The sequence below is a fragment of the Cucurbita pepo genome, chromosome 9, assembly GCF_057944985.1.
Source record: "Cucurbita pepo subsp. pepo isolate OVF chromosome 9, ASM5794498v1, whole genome shotgun sequence".
NCBI lineage: Eukaryota > Viridiplantae > Streptophyta > Magnoliopsida > Cucurbitales > Cucurbitaceae > Cucurbita > Cucurbita pepo.
The window spans coordinates 186,798-200,237 of NC_141806.1; the positions used below are offsets into that span (position 1 = coordinate 186,798).

The 13,440-nt window shown below is 39.9% G+C and overlaps 1 protein-coding gene across 1 annotated transcript; it reads left to right on the plus strand.

The window, feature by feature from the left end:
- The first annotated feature begins 1,923 nt into the window (after positions 1-1,923).
- Positions 1,924-12,496, plus strand: LOC111802084 (glutamate synthase [NADH], amyloplastic). The gene is made up of 22 exons (XM_023686332.2): positions 1,924-2,847; positions 2,986-3,105; positions 3,577-3,690; positions 3,849-4,001; positions 4,129-4,229; positions 4,313-4,406; positions 4,869-4,978; positions 5,066-5,169; positions 5,308-5,487; positions 5,573-5,916; positions 5,991-6,061; positions 6,149-6,618; positions 6,714-7,583; positions 7,692-7,846; positions 8,110-8,271; positions 8,363-9,928; positions 10,013-10,219; positions 10,334-10,602; positions 10,719-11,024; positions 11,112-11,379; positions 11,485-11,742; positions 11,837-12,496. The coding sequence occupies exons 1-22, from the start codon at positions 2,458-2,460 to the stop codon at positions 12,152-12,154; spliced, it is 6,630 nt and encodes a 2,209-aa protein (XP_023542100.2). The 5' UTR covers positions 1,924-2,457; the 3' UTR covers positions 12,155-12,496.
- The last annotated feature ends 944 nt before the right edge of the window (positions 12,497-13,440 follow it).

A 13,440-nucleotide genomic window follows, 5' to 3' on the forward strand; every position in this document is an offset into this window, starting at 1 on the left:
TTCTAAAAATAAAATGATTTTAAATGAGATATAAATTATTTCTTTATATGGATCAAATTTGCTTTATTTATTTATTTAATTATTTCTTTTGTAAAAAAAGAAAGGTATAATAATTAGTTACACACGTGTTGGGTAATGGATGCGGCAAGCAAACCGTGTGAACACCTACGACGTCGTTGCCTAGCTTAAAATAGCCACTGCCACTACCCTTCAACCTCAAATATAACATACTTTCCACAATAAATAAATACAATAAAATATGTACTTTTCAAATATTTGTTTTTATTTTCTTTTAAAATAATTGGTATACATTGAACAAATTTATATATATACATATACCTCCTTGCATTATAATCTAACATTAGAAAAAAAAATGTTAGGAAAATAATTGTATGAATATAAGTTTTTTTTTTTTTTTTTTTAAATAAACATACCATAAAAAAAAAAAAAAAAATTAACATATTTTCTTTTTACCTCTATTAAAAATAAAAAAATGAAACCGTTCTCCAGAAAAAAAAAAAAAAAAAAAAGTGACACGTGAAAATCCGTATGATTGATATATGATTGATAATAGAAAGTCCTTATAGCTTTCATTTTCTTCCCATGAAACCCGTATAACTTTATTTGCTAGTCTCCGTCCCACCTACTCCGCTACTCGTTCTCTCTAATATCAAAGTTGCTTATCGCGTGGAGCCAAAATGTTATTTATGGTAATTATTAACGTAAATGCAATTCGATTTAACGTAAGACGAGACAAATGACAAGTCAACTCTATCAAATGCAAATCGGCACGTTTTTTTTTAACGTGACGTACTCTCTTAATAATTTATATTATAGTATATAGATTTGAAGTCATACCTGTAGAAAGTATGATTATTTGTGTTGTGATAGCAAAACAATATACCTGATAATTTGTATATATTGTTTAATGAAATAATTTGATGTCACTATGATTATAATATTGGGTTATAATTAGCTTGAAATTATTTTAATCCATTCAGAAATAAACGCTAACTGTTGGCCGCGTATAATCAGGTGGCGGCATCTTTTTCTAAATACCACTGGCCGTGTCGCTTCCTCTTTTATATTTATTATTTTTAAATATTTGTCTAACTTACCGTTTTACCGTTTCCGTTTTACTTGTCCACTACGCTACCTACCAGCCCTATACTTATTTACTATTTTACCCTCCACCAATCAATTCTCTCTCTTTCTTGTCCCCCTCCCCATTTTTTAAATAATAAGAATTTGCTATAATTATTATAATTCTTATTTTTGGCAAGTCAGTAGGCCTCAGATTCTGTTTATGGAATAAGTAAACGTTGCACAGAAACTACTCCCAAGAACAACAACCAACAAATTAAATCTCTGTTAAAAAAAAAAAAAAAAAAAAATAATAATAATACCCTCTGAAGGTTATATTAGGAATTCAAACCACTCAAGTGCCAGGTTGGGTGGCCAAATGCTCCATCCTCGTGAGGGTCAAATTTACTATGTTGTGGTAATTTACTTTCCTTTTTTTCAAAAAATATAAACAAACAAATATTCCATGTCAGAAGACGTTTTCTATTATTACGGTGCTGACTAATTATCTTTTGTTATTTTTTCCGTTTCGGGTCTGCAGGTTCGGACCCGAACCTAGTGGCGTTAAAACGGTGACGTAAGACGGCTAAGCAAAAAAAAAAAAAAAAGTATTTTTACGTATGATATATGAGATAAAAGTTTTATCTCGGTGTGGGGTCAATAATCCACGTGGATTATTTGGAGAAATCTGAGCTGTCACTCTGTATTGTAAAAGTGATTGTGTGAAATGACGAAAGTAGGCCTCGGTTCCCTCCTTTGGGCTCTCGTGGGTCCCGAGTTTTCTCTCTCTTCCACTTTCTCTCTCTACTGTGGATTCTATAAAAATCTCACTCCTCTGCATTCTTCATGCGAAGAAGGTTAAATAAGAAACCTAAAAGCAGAGCTGCCGCTGAGTTCTCGGTCGCTTTGCCTTTCATTTCGCCCACTCTCGGTTTTTCTTATTCCTTTTGCCTTCCATTTTCGCGCTGGTTTTCCGGGAAAATTTGTTGCTCAACCCTCTTTTCCTCTAAGATCTGCGAGTCGCAAGGGGATTCTTCCTATTCTCATGCTTTCAGATTTGAATGTCATTTTCGAGAATTTTCGGCCAAATTTACAAAATATTTTTATATAATAACTCTCACTTCTTGTTCGTCTTCATCTTCTTTTAATCTCCTGAATCACCCAATCCAGATACTCCTCTGTTGTCTTTCACTTATTAATCTTCAAGAACCATTTCGTTTTCAGGAATTCCAACCATAAGTTCTGCGCTTTTATTTGAAAATTAATCCTAAGATTAGCTGAGTTGGATCTTAAATTAGTTACAACGATTTCCATTGGTTGTAGCGTTTAAGTTTGATATTATATCGTGTTGTTAATCCCCTGTGTAATTTCACAATGCTGGCGAAATCTGGTTCTCTTCTTAAGCTTCCGGCGGCTCCTTTCACGTTTGATAAGACCTCTGTTAAGCCCCAGTTGAATGTTAACCCTAAAGCTCGGTTGGCAACCAGAGCTGCGCGATGCTCCGCTTCTAATGGAGCATCGAGGTCGTTAAACGTGTCGGAGAAGAAGTTCTTTGGAGCCCGTTTAAGGGCTCCGGGATCCGGAAGAGTCCAGTTTTGGCATTTGGACGGTCCTGGCCGGTCGCCGAAGTTCCGGTTTGCAGTCCGCTCGGGTCTGTCAGCTGTGCCTGAGAAACCACTTGGCCTTTACGATCCGAAATTCGATAAGGACTCCTGTGGAGTTGGGTTCGTTGCTGAATTATCCGGCGAAAGCAGCCGCAAGACGGTTAGGATAATCGAATTCTTTCTTGAAAATGTTTTCTCTTTAACGTTTGGTTTGTATTTGTCTAACATGGACATGTATTGGGTATATTTTTTTTGAATTTTTTTATTCACGTCTTTCTGTGATGTTGCTTTATTGCAGATAACTGATGCTTTGGAAATGTTGGTTCGTATGGCACATAGAGGTGCTTGCGGTTGCGAAGCAAATACTGGTGATGGAGCTGGGCTTCTACTAGCTCTTCCGCACGAGTTCTTTAAAGAGGTACGGGTTTTGTGTTTTGCTTTCCCTCTTCCATTTGTTTATCAATTTTGCAACCTTTATTCATCCTTTATGATTGTTCATGCTTCTCTTCGAAAAGATAGTTTCTTGGAGGAAATCCCATCTACTCTATTCTTCGATTGATATTCACCTTCTATTATCCAAGTATACTGATTAGTCACGGTTCCATGAGAGAATTCGACGATAAAAATGAGTATATTGATGGCGGTTACATGCTTTTTGAATCCCTTTTCATTTTTTGAAAATTTTGACATCTGGATAAGAATATGTCTGCATCTAACGATGGTTTCGTATGGCGGGAGTATTTGTAACGAATAATTACTGCAGGTTTTATTGCAATTTAAACACATGAAAGTACCCTTAATCTTTTTTTTTTTGTTTGGCCTGATTTCTACTTCATTTTTCTCGTGTTCGATCCCTGCTTATCAGTACTGATAATTGGTGTCTTTTTAGGCGGCAAGAGATGATGGGTTCGAGCTCCCACCGCCGGGGCAGTATGCCGTTGGCATGTTTTTCTTGCCCACGTCCGATTGCCGCAGAGAGGAAAGTAAAAAAGTATTTACAAAGGTATTTTCTTGCTACTGAGTTTTGTTTTCATCTATTTCTCTTGTTTTTGGGCTCCAGCTTCCTAATTATTTTTGAAATTTCGGTCTACAATATAGTTAACCAATACACTTATAAACATAATAGACAAGTGATGGTTCAATCCTCTGTTTGTGTGCAAGGTTGCCGAATCACTTGGGCATTCTGTTCTTGGATGGCGGTCTGTGCCAACCGACAATACTGGATTGGGCAAGTCTGCCGTAATTACGGAACCTGTGATTGAGCAAGTGTTCCTTACCCCAAGTGCAAGGTCGAAAGTTGATTTGGAAAAACAGGTGATGATCCCTTCAGTTTTTTAATTTTCAGTCCTGTTTACGTTTGGCTCGGTGGTTTGGTACAGTAATTTCTTTTGTGCAATTATGATCCATCTGGTTAAATTGAATCTCAAATCTTTTCGAATAGATGTACATATTAAGGAGGCTTTCAATGGTGGCTATTCGTGCTGCATTAAATCTCGAGCACGGTGGCGCTAAAGACTTCTACATTTGTTCTCTCTCCTCGAGGTGAATCTTAAAGTTCTCATGATTTCCTATGAAACTTGGTTATCATATTGTCATGACTTAAATTCACTGCCATAATTTTATAGGACCATTGTGTACAAAGGTCAATTGAAGCCGATACAGTTGAAGGACTATTATCTGGATCTTGGGAATGAAAGGTTTACGAGCTACATGGCCCTGGTAAATATTTTATCTATTCACTTTCTTCCTCTCCACTAACTTCATATACTCCAATAAACAGCATGGGAACAACCAGTAACTGAAGAGAGATGCAAGGTTGAGGAATGACTTCTGAGGCATTGAGGTTTGAATGATCTCTTAAGTTCTTCCACTCCCTTGATTTCTTGTTAAATTTGGATGCTGGATTGGATGGTTGGGTGACTTTGGTAAGAAACCTCATTACCAAGTGAGTCATATTTACAGAAACACAAGGCTGCCAATGTCAGAATCAGTTGTCGGGGATTCAGCTTGCAATAGTTATATGAAAAGAAATTGTTTTGAAACTGTCTAGCTTAGGTTATTGATGACCTTCTAGGTTGAACAAAGATGATTACTGCCTTTAATTTGTTGTTTCACTTCATATTTTGACCGAAAGAAGGAAAAAAGAAAGTGACAGATTGGGTCTTTGAAATATTTGTGCAGGTGCACTCCCGGTTTTCAACCAATACTTTTCCTAGCTGGGATCGTGCTCAACCCATGCGTATCTTGGGCCACAATGGAGAAATCAACACCCTTAGAGGCAACGTGAATTGGTATGCTTACTGATTGTTCTCCTTCAATATCTTGTGAGCTATTTCACCATTGATTTGATCCGATGAAGACTTCTCTTTATTCTTTAGGATGAAGGCACGAGAAGGTCTACTGAAGTGTACGGAACTTGGTCTGTCAGAAGACGAGTTAAAACATCTATTACCCATTGTGGATTCCAGCTCTTCAGATTCAGGTGAACTATCTCTATTTTTTGCATTGCATCTCTTTGCGTTTGCATGCATATCTGTACGTATGCGTGCTTATCCGTACACGGTTATAGATCATACCTCTGTGGTTTCTCATCATTCTTTTTTGGTGCTGCCACCTACAGGAGCTTTTGACGGTGTTCTTGAGCTTTTAATTAGAGCTGGTAGAAGTCTTCCAGAAGCCGTCATGATGATGATCCCTGAAGCATGGCAAAATGACGAGAATATGGATCCTCAGAGGAAAGCATTATATGAATATTTTTCATGTCTCATGGAGCCGTGGGATGGACCTGCTCTTATTTCATGTAATACAATATGATATATTCACTTCTTTATCGGTTCAAAATCTTTCTTTTCGAGAGAATTCTAAGTTTTAAATGTTGTTTGTAGTTACTGATGGCCGCTATCTTGGAGCTACTTTGGATCGCAATGGACTTCGGCCTGGTCGTTTCTATGTAACTCACAGTGGGCGAGTTATAATGGCCAGTGAAGTTGGTGTAGTGGACATTGCACCAGAGGATGTTTCAAGGAAAGGAAGGCTCAACCCTGGGATGATGCTTTTAGTGGATTTTGAAAATCATGTTGTTGTAGATGATGAAGCCTTGAAGCAGCAATATTCACTTGCTAGGCCTTATGGAGAGTGGCTTAAAAGGCAGAAGATTGAACTAAAGGACATTGTTAGCTCGATTGACAAATCTGAATTGATCTCTCCAGCAATTGCAGGAGCATTGTCTGTAAGTATGAGGTTTGTCACACTTGGTTTTTCTTTGATTATATTATCTGATTATTCCTCATTTTTGACTCGTAGACGTCAGCTGATGATGATAACATGGATAATATGGGCATACATGGTTTACTCGCTCCCTTGAAAGCCTTTGGGTATGTATATTGAGCTGCTGCATAATCTATCCAATTCCATTTCTGAACCAAGGCAAACCGCAATCTCAATTTGAACTTTTTGTGCAGCTTCACTACTGAAGGCTTGGAGATGTTGTTGCTTCCTATGGCAACAGATGGTTCTGAGGCCCTTGGTTCAATGGGAAATGATACTCCACTAGCTGTCATGTCCAACAGAGAAAAGCTCACTTTTGAGTATTTCAAGCAAATGTTCGCTCAGGTTACGAATCCTCCAATTGATCCCATCAGAGAGAAGATAGTGACCTCCATGCAATGTATGATTGGTCCAGAAGGAGACCTGACTGAAACTACTGAAGGACAATGTCACCTTCTGTCGTTGGAAGGCCCTCTCTTGTCCATTGAAGAAACGGAAGCAGTAAAAATGATGAATTATAGGGGCTGGCGAAGTAAAGTTTTAGATATCACATATCCAAAATACCTTGGTAGGAGAGGATTGGAGGAGACATTGGATAGGATTTGTGCCGAAGCTCATGATGCCATTAAGGAGGGGTATACTACCCTTGTTCTTTCCGATAGAGGTATTCTAGTGTTTTGCGTACTCATTTATGCTTTCTGCTTTTAGTTATGAAGCTTCATTTTAACCCGTTTAATATTTTCCTTATTCATTTTCCAGCCTTCTCAACCAAGCGTGTTGCTGTGAGCTCCCTCTTGGCTGTTGGTGCTGTCCATCAGTACCTAGTTAAAAATCTATTACGCACTCAAGTTGGCTTGATAGTAGAATCTGCTGAACCCCGTGAAGTCCACCATTTTTGTACACTTGTGGGATTTGGTGCTGATGCTATATGCCCTTACCTGGCTATGGAGGCCATCTGGAGATTACAAGTTGATGGACGAATTCCAGCAAAATCAAGCGGTGAATTCCATTCCAAAGAGGAATTGGTCAAGAAGTACTTCAATGCAAGCACCTACGGGATGATGAAGGTTCTTGCGAAGATGGGAATATCAACTTTGGCATCTTATAAAGGTGCTCAAATTTTTGAAGCTCTTGGTCTTTCATCAGAAGTTGTTGACAAGTGCTTTGCTGGAACTCCTAGCAGAGTAGAGGGTGCAACATTTGACATGCTGGCTCGTGATTCACTTAGTTTGCATGAAATGGCTTTTCCCTCTAGAGCTTTCCCGCCTGGTAGTGCGGAAGCTGTAGCATTACCAAACCCTGGGGATTATCATTGGAGGAAGGGTGGTGAAATTCACTTAAATGATCCAGTAGCCATAGCAAAATTGCAAGAGGCTGCTCGAACTAATAGTGTAAATGCCTATAAGGAGTACTCCAAGCTTGTCCATGAATTAAATAAAGCATGCAATTTGAGAGGACTTCTGAAATTTAAAGAGACAGGGGCAAGTATTCCCTTGGATGAAGTGGAGTCGGCTAGTGAAATTGTTAAGCGGTTTTGCACTGGTGCAATGAGTTATGGATCAATCTCTCTGGAGGCACACTCTACTTTGGCAATGGCTATGAATAAAATTGGTGGAAAATCAAACACAGGTGCGTTCTGTTCTGACCTCAAGTTCTGGGCATTGTTAGTGAATAGATATTGACATCGTTACCTTAGTTATATCCTGAAGATCATTTTATATGAAATTTCTATTGAAGGTGAGGGAGGAGAGCAGCCATCTCGAATGGAGCCTCTTCCTGATGGTTCGATGAATCCAAAGAGAAGCGCTATCAAACAAGTTGCGAGTGGGAGGTTTGGTGTTTCAAGTTACTACCTCACAAATGCAGACGAACTGCAGATAAAAATGGCTCAGGTATTCATTTGATATTTTGTTTGAATCGATATGGTTGTTTATTTGCATTCCATTTTTCCTCTTCATTCCTATTGGAAAAGAGGTTCGTCTTTTTTATGGAACTATGTTCATGGCAGATGATGCTGTATCTGCAAAGCACCTCTGGGTGTTTTGCATCTTTAATTGATATCTACATTGAATGTGGTGAGACGAAGTAAAAGCTGTAGCTATATGTCTTTGACAATTTACTGTATTTTAATTTGCAATGTTGGTTATTGTATTAGGGGGCCAAGCCCGGTGAGGGTGGTGAACTTCCTGGTCACAAGGTTGTTGGTGAAATTGCAGCAACAAGGAATTCTACAGCTGGAGTAGGGCTTATCAGCCCACCTCCTCATCATGATATTTATTCTATTGAAGATCTTGCTCAGTTAATCCATGATCTGAAGGTAAAGTAGCTTGTGAACTCAATTGTATACAAATTCAAACTTCTTAGACTGAATTACTGACCTTTTTCTTTCCTTTTCTGTTGGCTTTCAGAATTCCAACCCAGCTGCTCGGATTAGTGTGAAGTTGGTGTCTGAAGCAGGTGTTGGTGTAATTGCCAGTGGAGTTGTTAAGGGCCACGCAGATCATGTACTAATTTCTGGTCATGATGGAGGTACAGGTGCATCAAGGTGGACTGGCATCAAGAATGCTGGGCTTCCATGGGAACTGGGGTTGGCTGAAACCCACCAAACTCTGGTTGCTAATGACCTTCGTGGTCGCACGGTGCTTCAGACAGATGGTCAATTAAAAACTGGAAGGGATGTGGCTATAGCTGCTTTGCTTGGTGCAGAGGAATTTGGCTTCAGCACTGCACCCCTTATTACAATGGGCTGCATTATGATGCGGAAGTGCCACAAGAACACATGCCCAGTTGGAATTGCTACTCAAGATCCTGTTCTTAGAGAGAAGTTTGCAGGAGAACCTGAACATGTGATCAACTTTTTCTTTATGGTAGCTGAGGAAATGAGGGAGATAATGTCCCAGCTTGGATTTCGTACAGTCAACGAGATGGTTGGTCGTTCTGATGTGTTGGAAGTTGATAAGGAAGTTGCTTGGCGAAATGAGAAGCTAGATAATATTGATCTCTCTCTGTTACTTAGACCTGCTTCTGATCTACGGCCTGAAGCTGCTCAATACTGTGTGCAGAAACAAGATCACGGTCTGGACATGGCTTTGGATCAAAAGCTGATTTCACTTTCAAAGTCTGCGCTGGAAAAGAGTCTTCCTGTGTACATTGAATCCCCAATCAACAATGTCAACCGTGCTGTTGGAACAATGCTTAGCCATGAGGTAACCAAGCGTTACCACATGGCTGGGCTTCCTTCAGAAACTATTCATATCAAATTCACTGGAAGTGCTGGACAGAGTCTTGGAGCATTCCTCTGCTCTGGCATAATGCTAGAGCTGGAGGGTGACAGCAATGACTATGTTGGCAAAGGATTATCAGGTGGCAAAATTGTCATTTACCCTCCAAAGGAGAGTTTGTTTGATCCTAAAGAGAACATAATCATAGGTAATGTGGCTCTTTATGGTGCTATATGTGGTGAGGCCTATTTCAATGGTATGGCAGCAGAAAGGTTTTGTGTACGTAATTCAGGGGCAAAGGCTGTTGTGGAGGGTGTTGGTGATCATGGATGTGAATATATGACTGGTGGCACTGTTGTCGTTCTTGGTAAAACTGGAAGAAATTTTGCTGCCGGTATGAGTGGAGGTATTGCGTATGTTCTAGACTTGGATGGACAATTTGAATCCCGATGCAATCTAGAGCTTGTGGATCTGGACAAAGTTGAAGAAGAGGATGATATTTTGACTCTGAAAATGATGATACAGCAGCATCAGCGTCACACATCAAGCAACTTCGCAAAAGAAGTCCTTGATAACTTCGAGAACTTATTGCCTAGATTTATAAAGGTTTTCCCAAGGGAATATAAGCGTGTTCTCTTGAACATGAAAGCTCAAGAAGCCGCCAACGAGGCTTCAGAACCAGCTGTTATAAAGGATGCATTTGAGGAGCTCAAGAAAATGGCTGCTGCCTCCTTGAATGGGAATTCCAAACAGGTAACTTTTGAGTTCCCTTAGACTAGTTCCCCTATTGTTCACTAGTATGGTTCTGACTTGAAATTGGATCCGAATGTTGAAAAGATTGAAGCCCCAAAGAGACCTACTGAGATACCTGATGCTGTTAAACATCGGGGCTTTATTGCTTATGAGCGGGAGGGAGTGAAGTACAGGGATCCCACTGTTCGAATGGGTGATTGGAAAGAGGTTATGGAAGAATCAAAACCTGGGCCGCTGTTAAAAACTCAGTCAGCTCGATGCATGGATTGTGGAACCCCATTTTGCCATCAGGTAGGATGATCACTGCCCATTCTTTTACCCAAATTTTACAACATGCTTGAATCTCATTTTCTAAGCGTTTGTATGTTTTCTGACCCTCTTCTTTTTTGTTTTTAATTATTTCAGGAGAACTCCGGATGCCCTCTTGGTAATAAAATTCCTGAATTCAATGAGTTAGTTTATCAGAATAGGTGGCGTGAAGCTCTGGATCGTCTTCTTGAAACAAACAACTTCCCAGAGTTTACCGGCCGGGTCTGCCCTGCCCCATGCGAAGGATCTTGTGTTCTGGGCATTATTGAAAATCCTGTGTCTATCAAAAGCATTGAATGTGCAATTATAGACAAGGCCTATGAAGAGGGGTGGATGACTCCACGGCCTCCCCTTACGAGATCTGGGTAAGCAGCTGTTTTTCTGTCAGCTTCTATTGACATTCGTTACTTCGACTTCGTAATATGACCATTTTGTTTTAGACCGTGTACTTCTTGTTCACATAATTTGTTGATGAATGCAGGAAAAGAGTAGCCGTTGTTGGAAGTGGACCATCTGGCATGGCTGCAGCAGACCAGCTAAATAAAATGGGTCACACAGTGACAGTGTATGAACGAGCTGACAGAATTGGAGGACTTATGATGTATGGAGTACCAAATATGAAGACTGACAAAGTGGATGTAGTTCAGCGGCGTGTTAACCTTATGGCAGAGGAAGGTGTTAACTTTGTTGTTAATGCTAACGTTGGAACTGATCCTTCATATTCTCTTGAACGTCTTCGAGATGAAAATGATGCACTCATTTTGGCTGTTGGTGCCACAAAACCAAGGTAAGTCTCTTCAATTTACCATCCAAGGAATTTTGATGCACAGCCCGATCATCCATAAGAATTCCTTGAAAATATGTTTTGTCTCAGGGACCTTCCTGTGCCTGGACGGGAACTTGCCGGAGTCCATTTTGCCATGGAATTCCTTCATTCAAACACGAAAAGCTTGCTTGATAGCAATCTGGAAGATGGTAAATACATTTCTGCAAAGAACAAAAAGGTGGTTGTGATTGGTGGTGGTGACACTGGAACAGATTGCTTGGGAACCTCTATAAGGCATGGTTGCAGTAGCATTGTAAATCTAGAGCTTCTTTCTCAGCCGCCACTGACCAGGGCTCCAGGGAACCCTTGGCCACAGGTTTGCCTTCATTTCCCTTCGGCCTCCTACTACTATGTTTGGGTGAATGCTTGACCCTATTTCTGGGATTACGTTTTGACATATTCACCATTTCTGGGATTGCAGTGGCCCAGAATATTCCGAGTTGATTATGGACACCAGGAAGCAGCTGCCAAATTCGGAAAAGATCCAAGATCCTACGAGGTTCTGACTAAGCGGTTTATTGGAGATGAAAGTGGGGTAGTGAAAGGACTTGAAGTAGTGCGTGTTCAATGGGAGAAGGATGCAAGCGGAAGGTTCCAGTTCAAGGAGGTGGAAGGCAGCGAGGAAATAATAGAGGCCGATCTTGTTCTACTGGCAATGGGATTCCTGGGTCCCGAATCGGTTAGTGTTTTTTATGTACAGTACATTCACTTGTCACACATGGAAGGCTGCTGTAGAACTTGAAGGCTGAGTATTGTTTCTTTGCATTTTACAGACAGTAGCAGACAAGCTGGGCGTGGAGAAGGATACCCGGTCGAACTTCAAGGCTGAGTATGGCCGCTTCTCAACTAGTGTAGACGGAGTGTTTGCAGCCGGAGACTGCCGTCGGGGGCAGTCCCTCGTGGTATGGGCCATCTCTGAAGGACGGCAAGCAGCTGCTCAGGTTGACAAGTACCTGTCAAAGGAAGAAAAGAACGTTGTTGTAGGTGAAGGAGGGTATGAAGGGGTTGGGACAAGGTCCCAAGATTACAAGAACAACAGGCCACAGGAGAGTACAAGCAGTAGCAGCAGCAGACACACAGTAATGACATAGGCAATGAAGCTTTTGTCAAAACTTCCTTGTAACGAAGAAAGGAAGGTTGAATAGAGTTTTGGGTGAAGATTTGATATTTTTGTACCGAATAAAAAGCCAATTTCAGAGAACCTGAGGCTGGTTGGGGTTGTTGGTTATTATAATATATGTCGAGAGGGTAAAAGGTGGTGAATGAATGAAGGAATGAATGAATGAATGAATGAATGAAAGTAATAGTTGCTGATTGTACTACACAGAACAGAACATTGGTGGGTGTTTCATCGTCTCCTCAATATATTCATTTTGATAGGCGTTTTAAAGAATTCCGCAAAATGAATAATGAATGATGTACAGTTGGCATAATATTACTGTCATTGCTTTCTTTGGTAAGTTGAAATATTATTTGCAGTTGGAAGTTTAATGTATTCTACAGAATCCTCTTTCATTGTTTCCTTAAATCTCAGCCGTTCACTTCTCTGCAACCCCCAGATGGCGTCCATCCGAACACACTAAACAAATCCAATCATTTGAACTGCCATTTCAATCGTCCCCCTTTCCTTTTCATGGGAATGCGGAACTAACTGAGTTTACGAACCGCCATTTCAGACGAGAGAGTGACGGAGGATTCATTTTGAGTGTGGATAGAGGTGTAATTCTATGACAATCTAATTCATTTTAAGTCTTCATTCATTCTGTTGTCCAATAATTTATCTAAGGTTGAATTTGGTAGAGGAGTGCATGAGAATTGTTGGGTTTTGGTTCAAAAGATGAATGCTAAATTTCCAAATAATGGGGGCGTGGGGTTCCATTTTGATGCCCATATTTTATACAACTTTGAATTTTTGGTTCAAAATCATGGACTTATTAGGCCTTCCCTTCTTACTACTTCAACTCTCTTCTTCACACTTCAGTTGCCAAATATGACATATTTACCTCCCAACTTGGACTATAATGTTTGGTCTTTTCTGCTCTTTTTTAGCCTTTGCTTATGTTTCCCTTCTTTTTCCATAAACATATCCTTTTAAACAAAAAAATTTGTCTTTTTTTAATCCCTCTTGTTTTCTAGTAAATCTGAACAGTAGCTCTCAAATATGGCATTAATAAATATGGCATTAATATGATGTACATAGAGTAAGAGAAGAAACAAACACAATAAAACTTACTAAACTTCTTTGATTGAGAAGATATGCGAACAAAAGAGTAACAAATAAACCTCCATCTTGTAAGATAAAAATTAGAGATATTCATTTCACTCGTAAAATTAGAGAAAAGGAAAAGAGTTCAGCTCATCGGGGCCTCGACCCTAC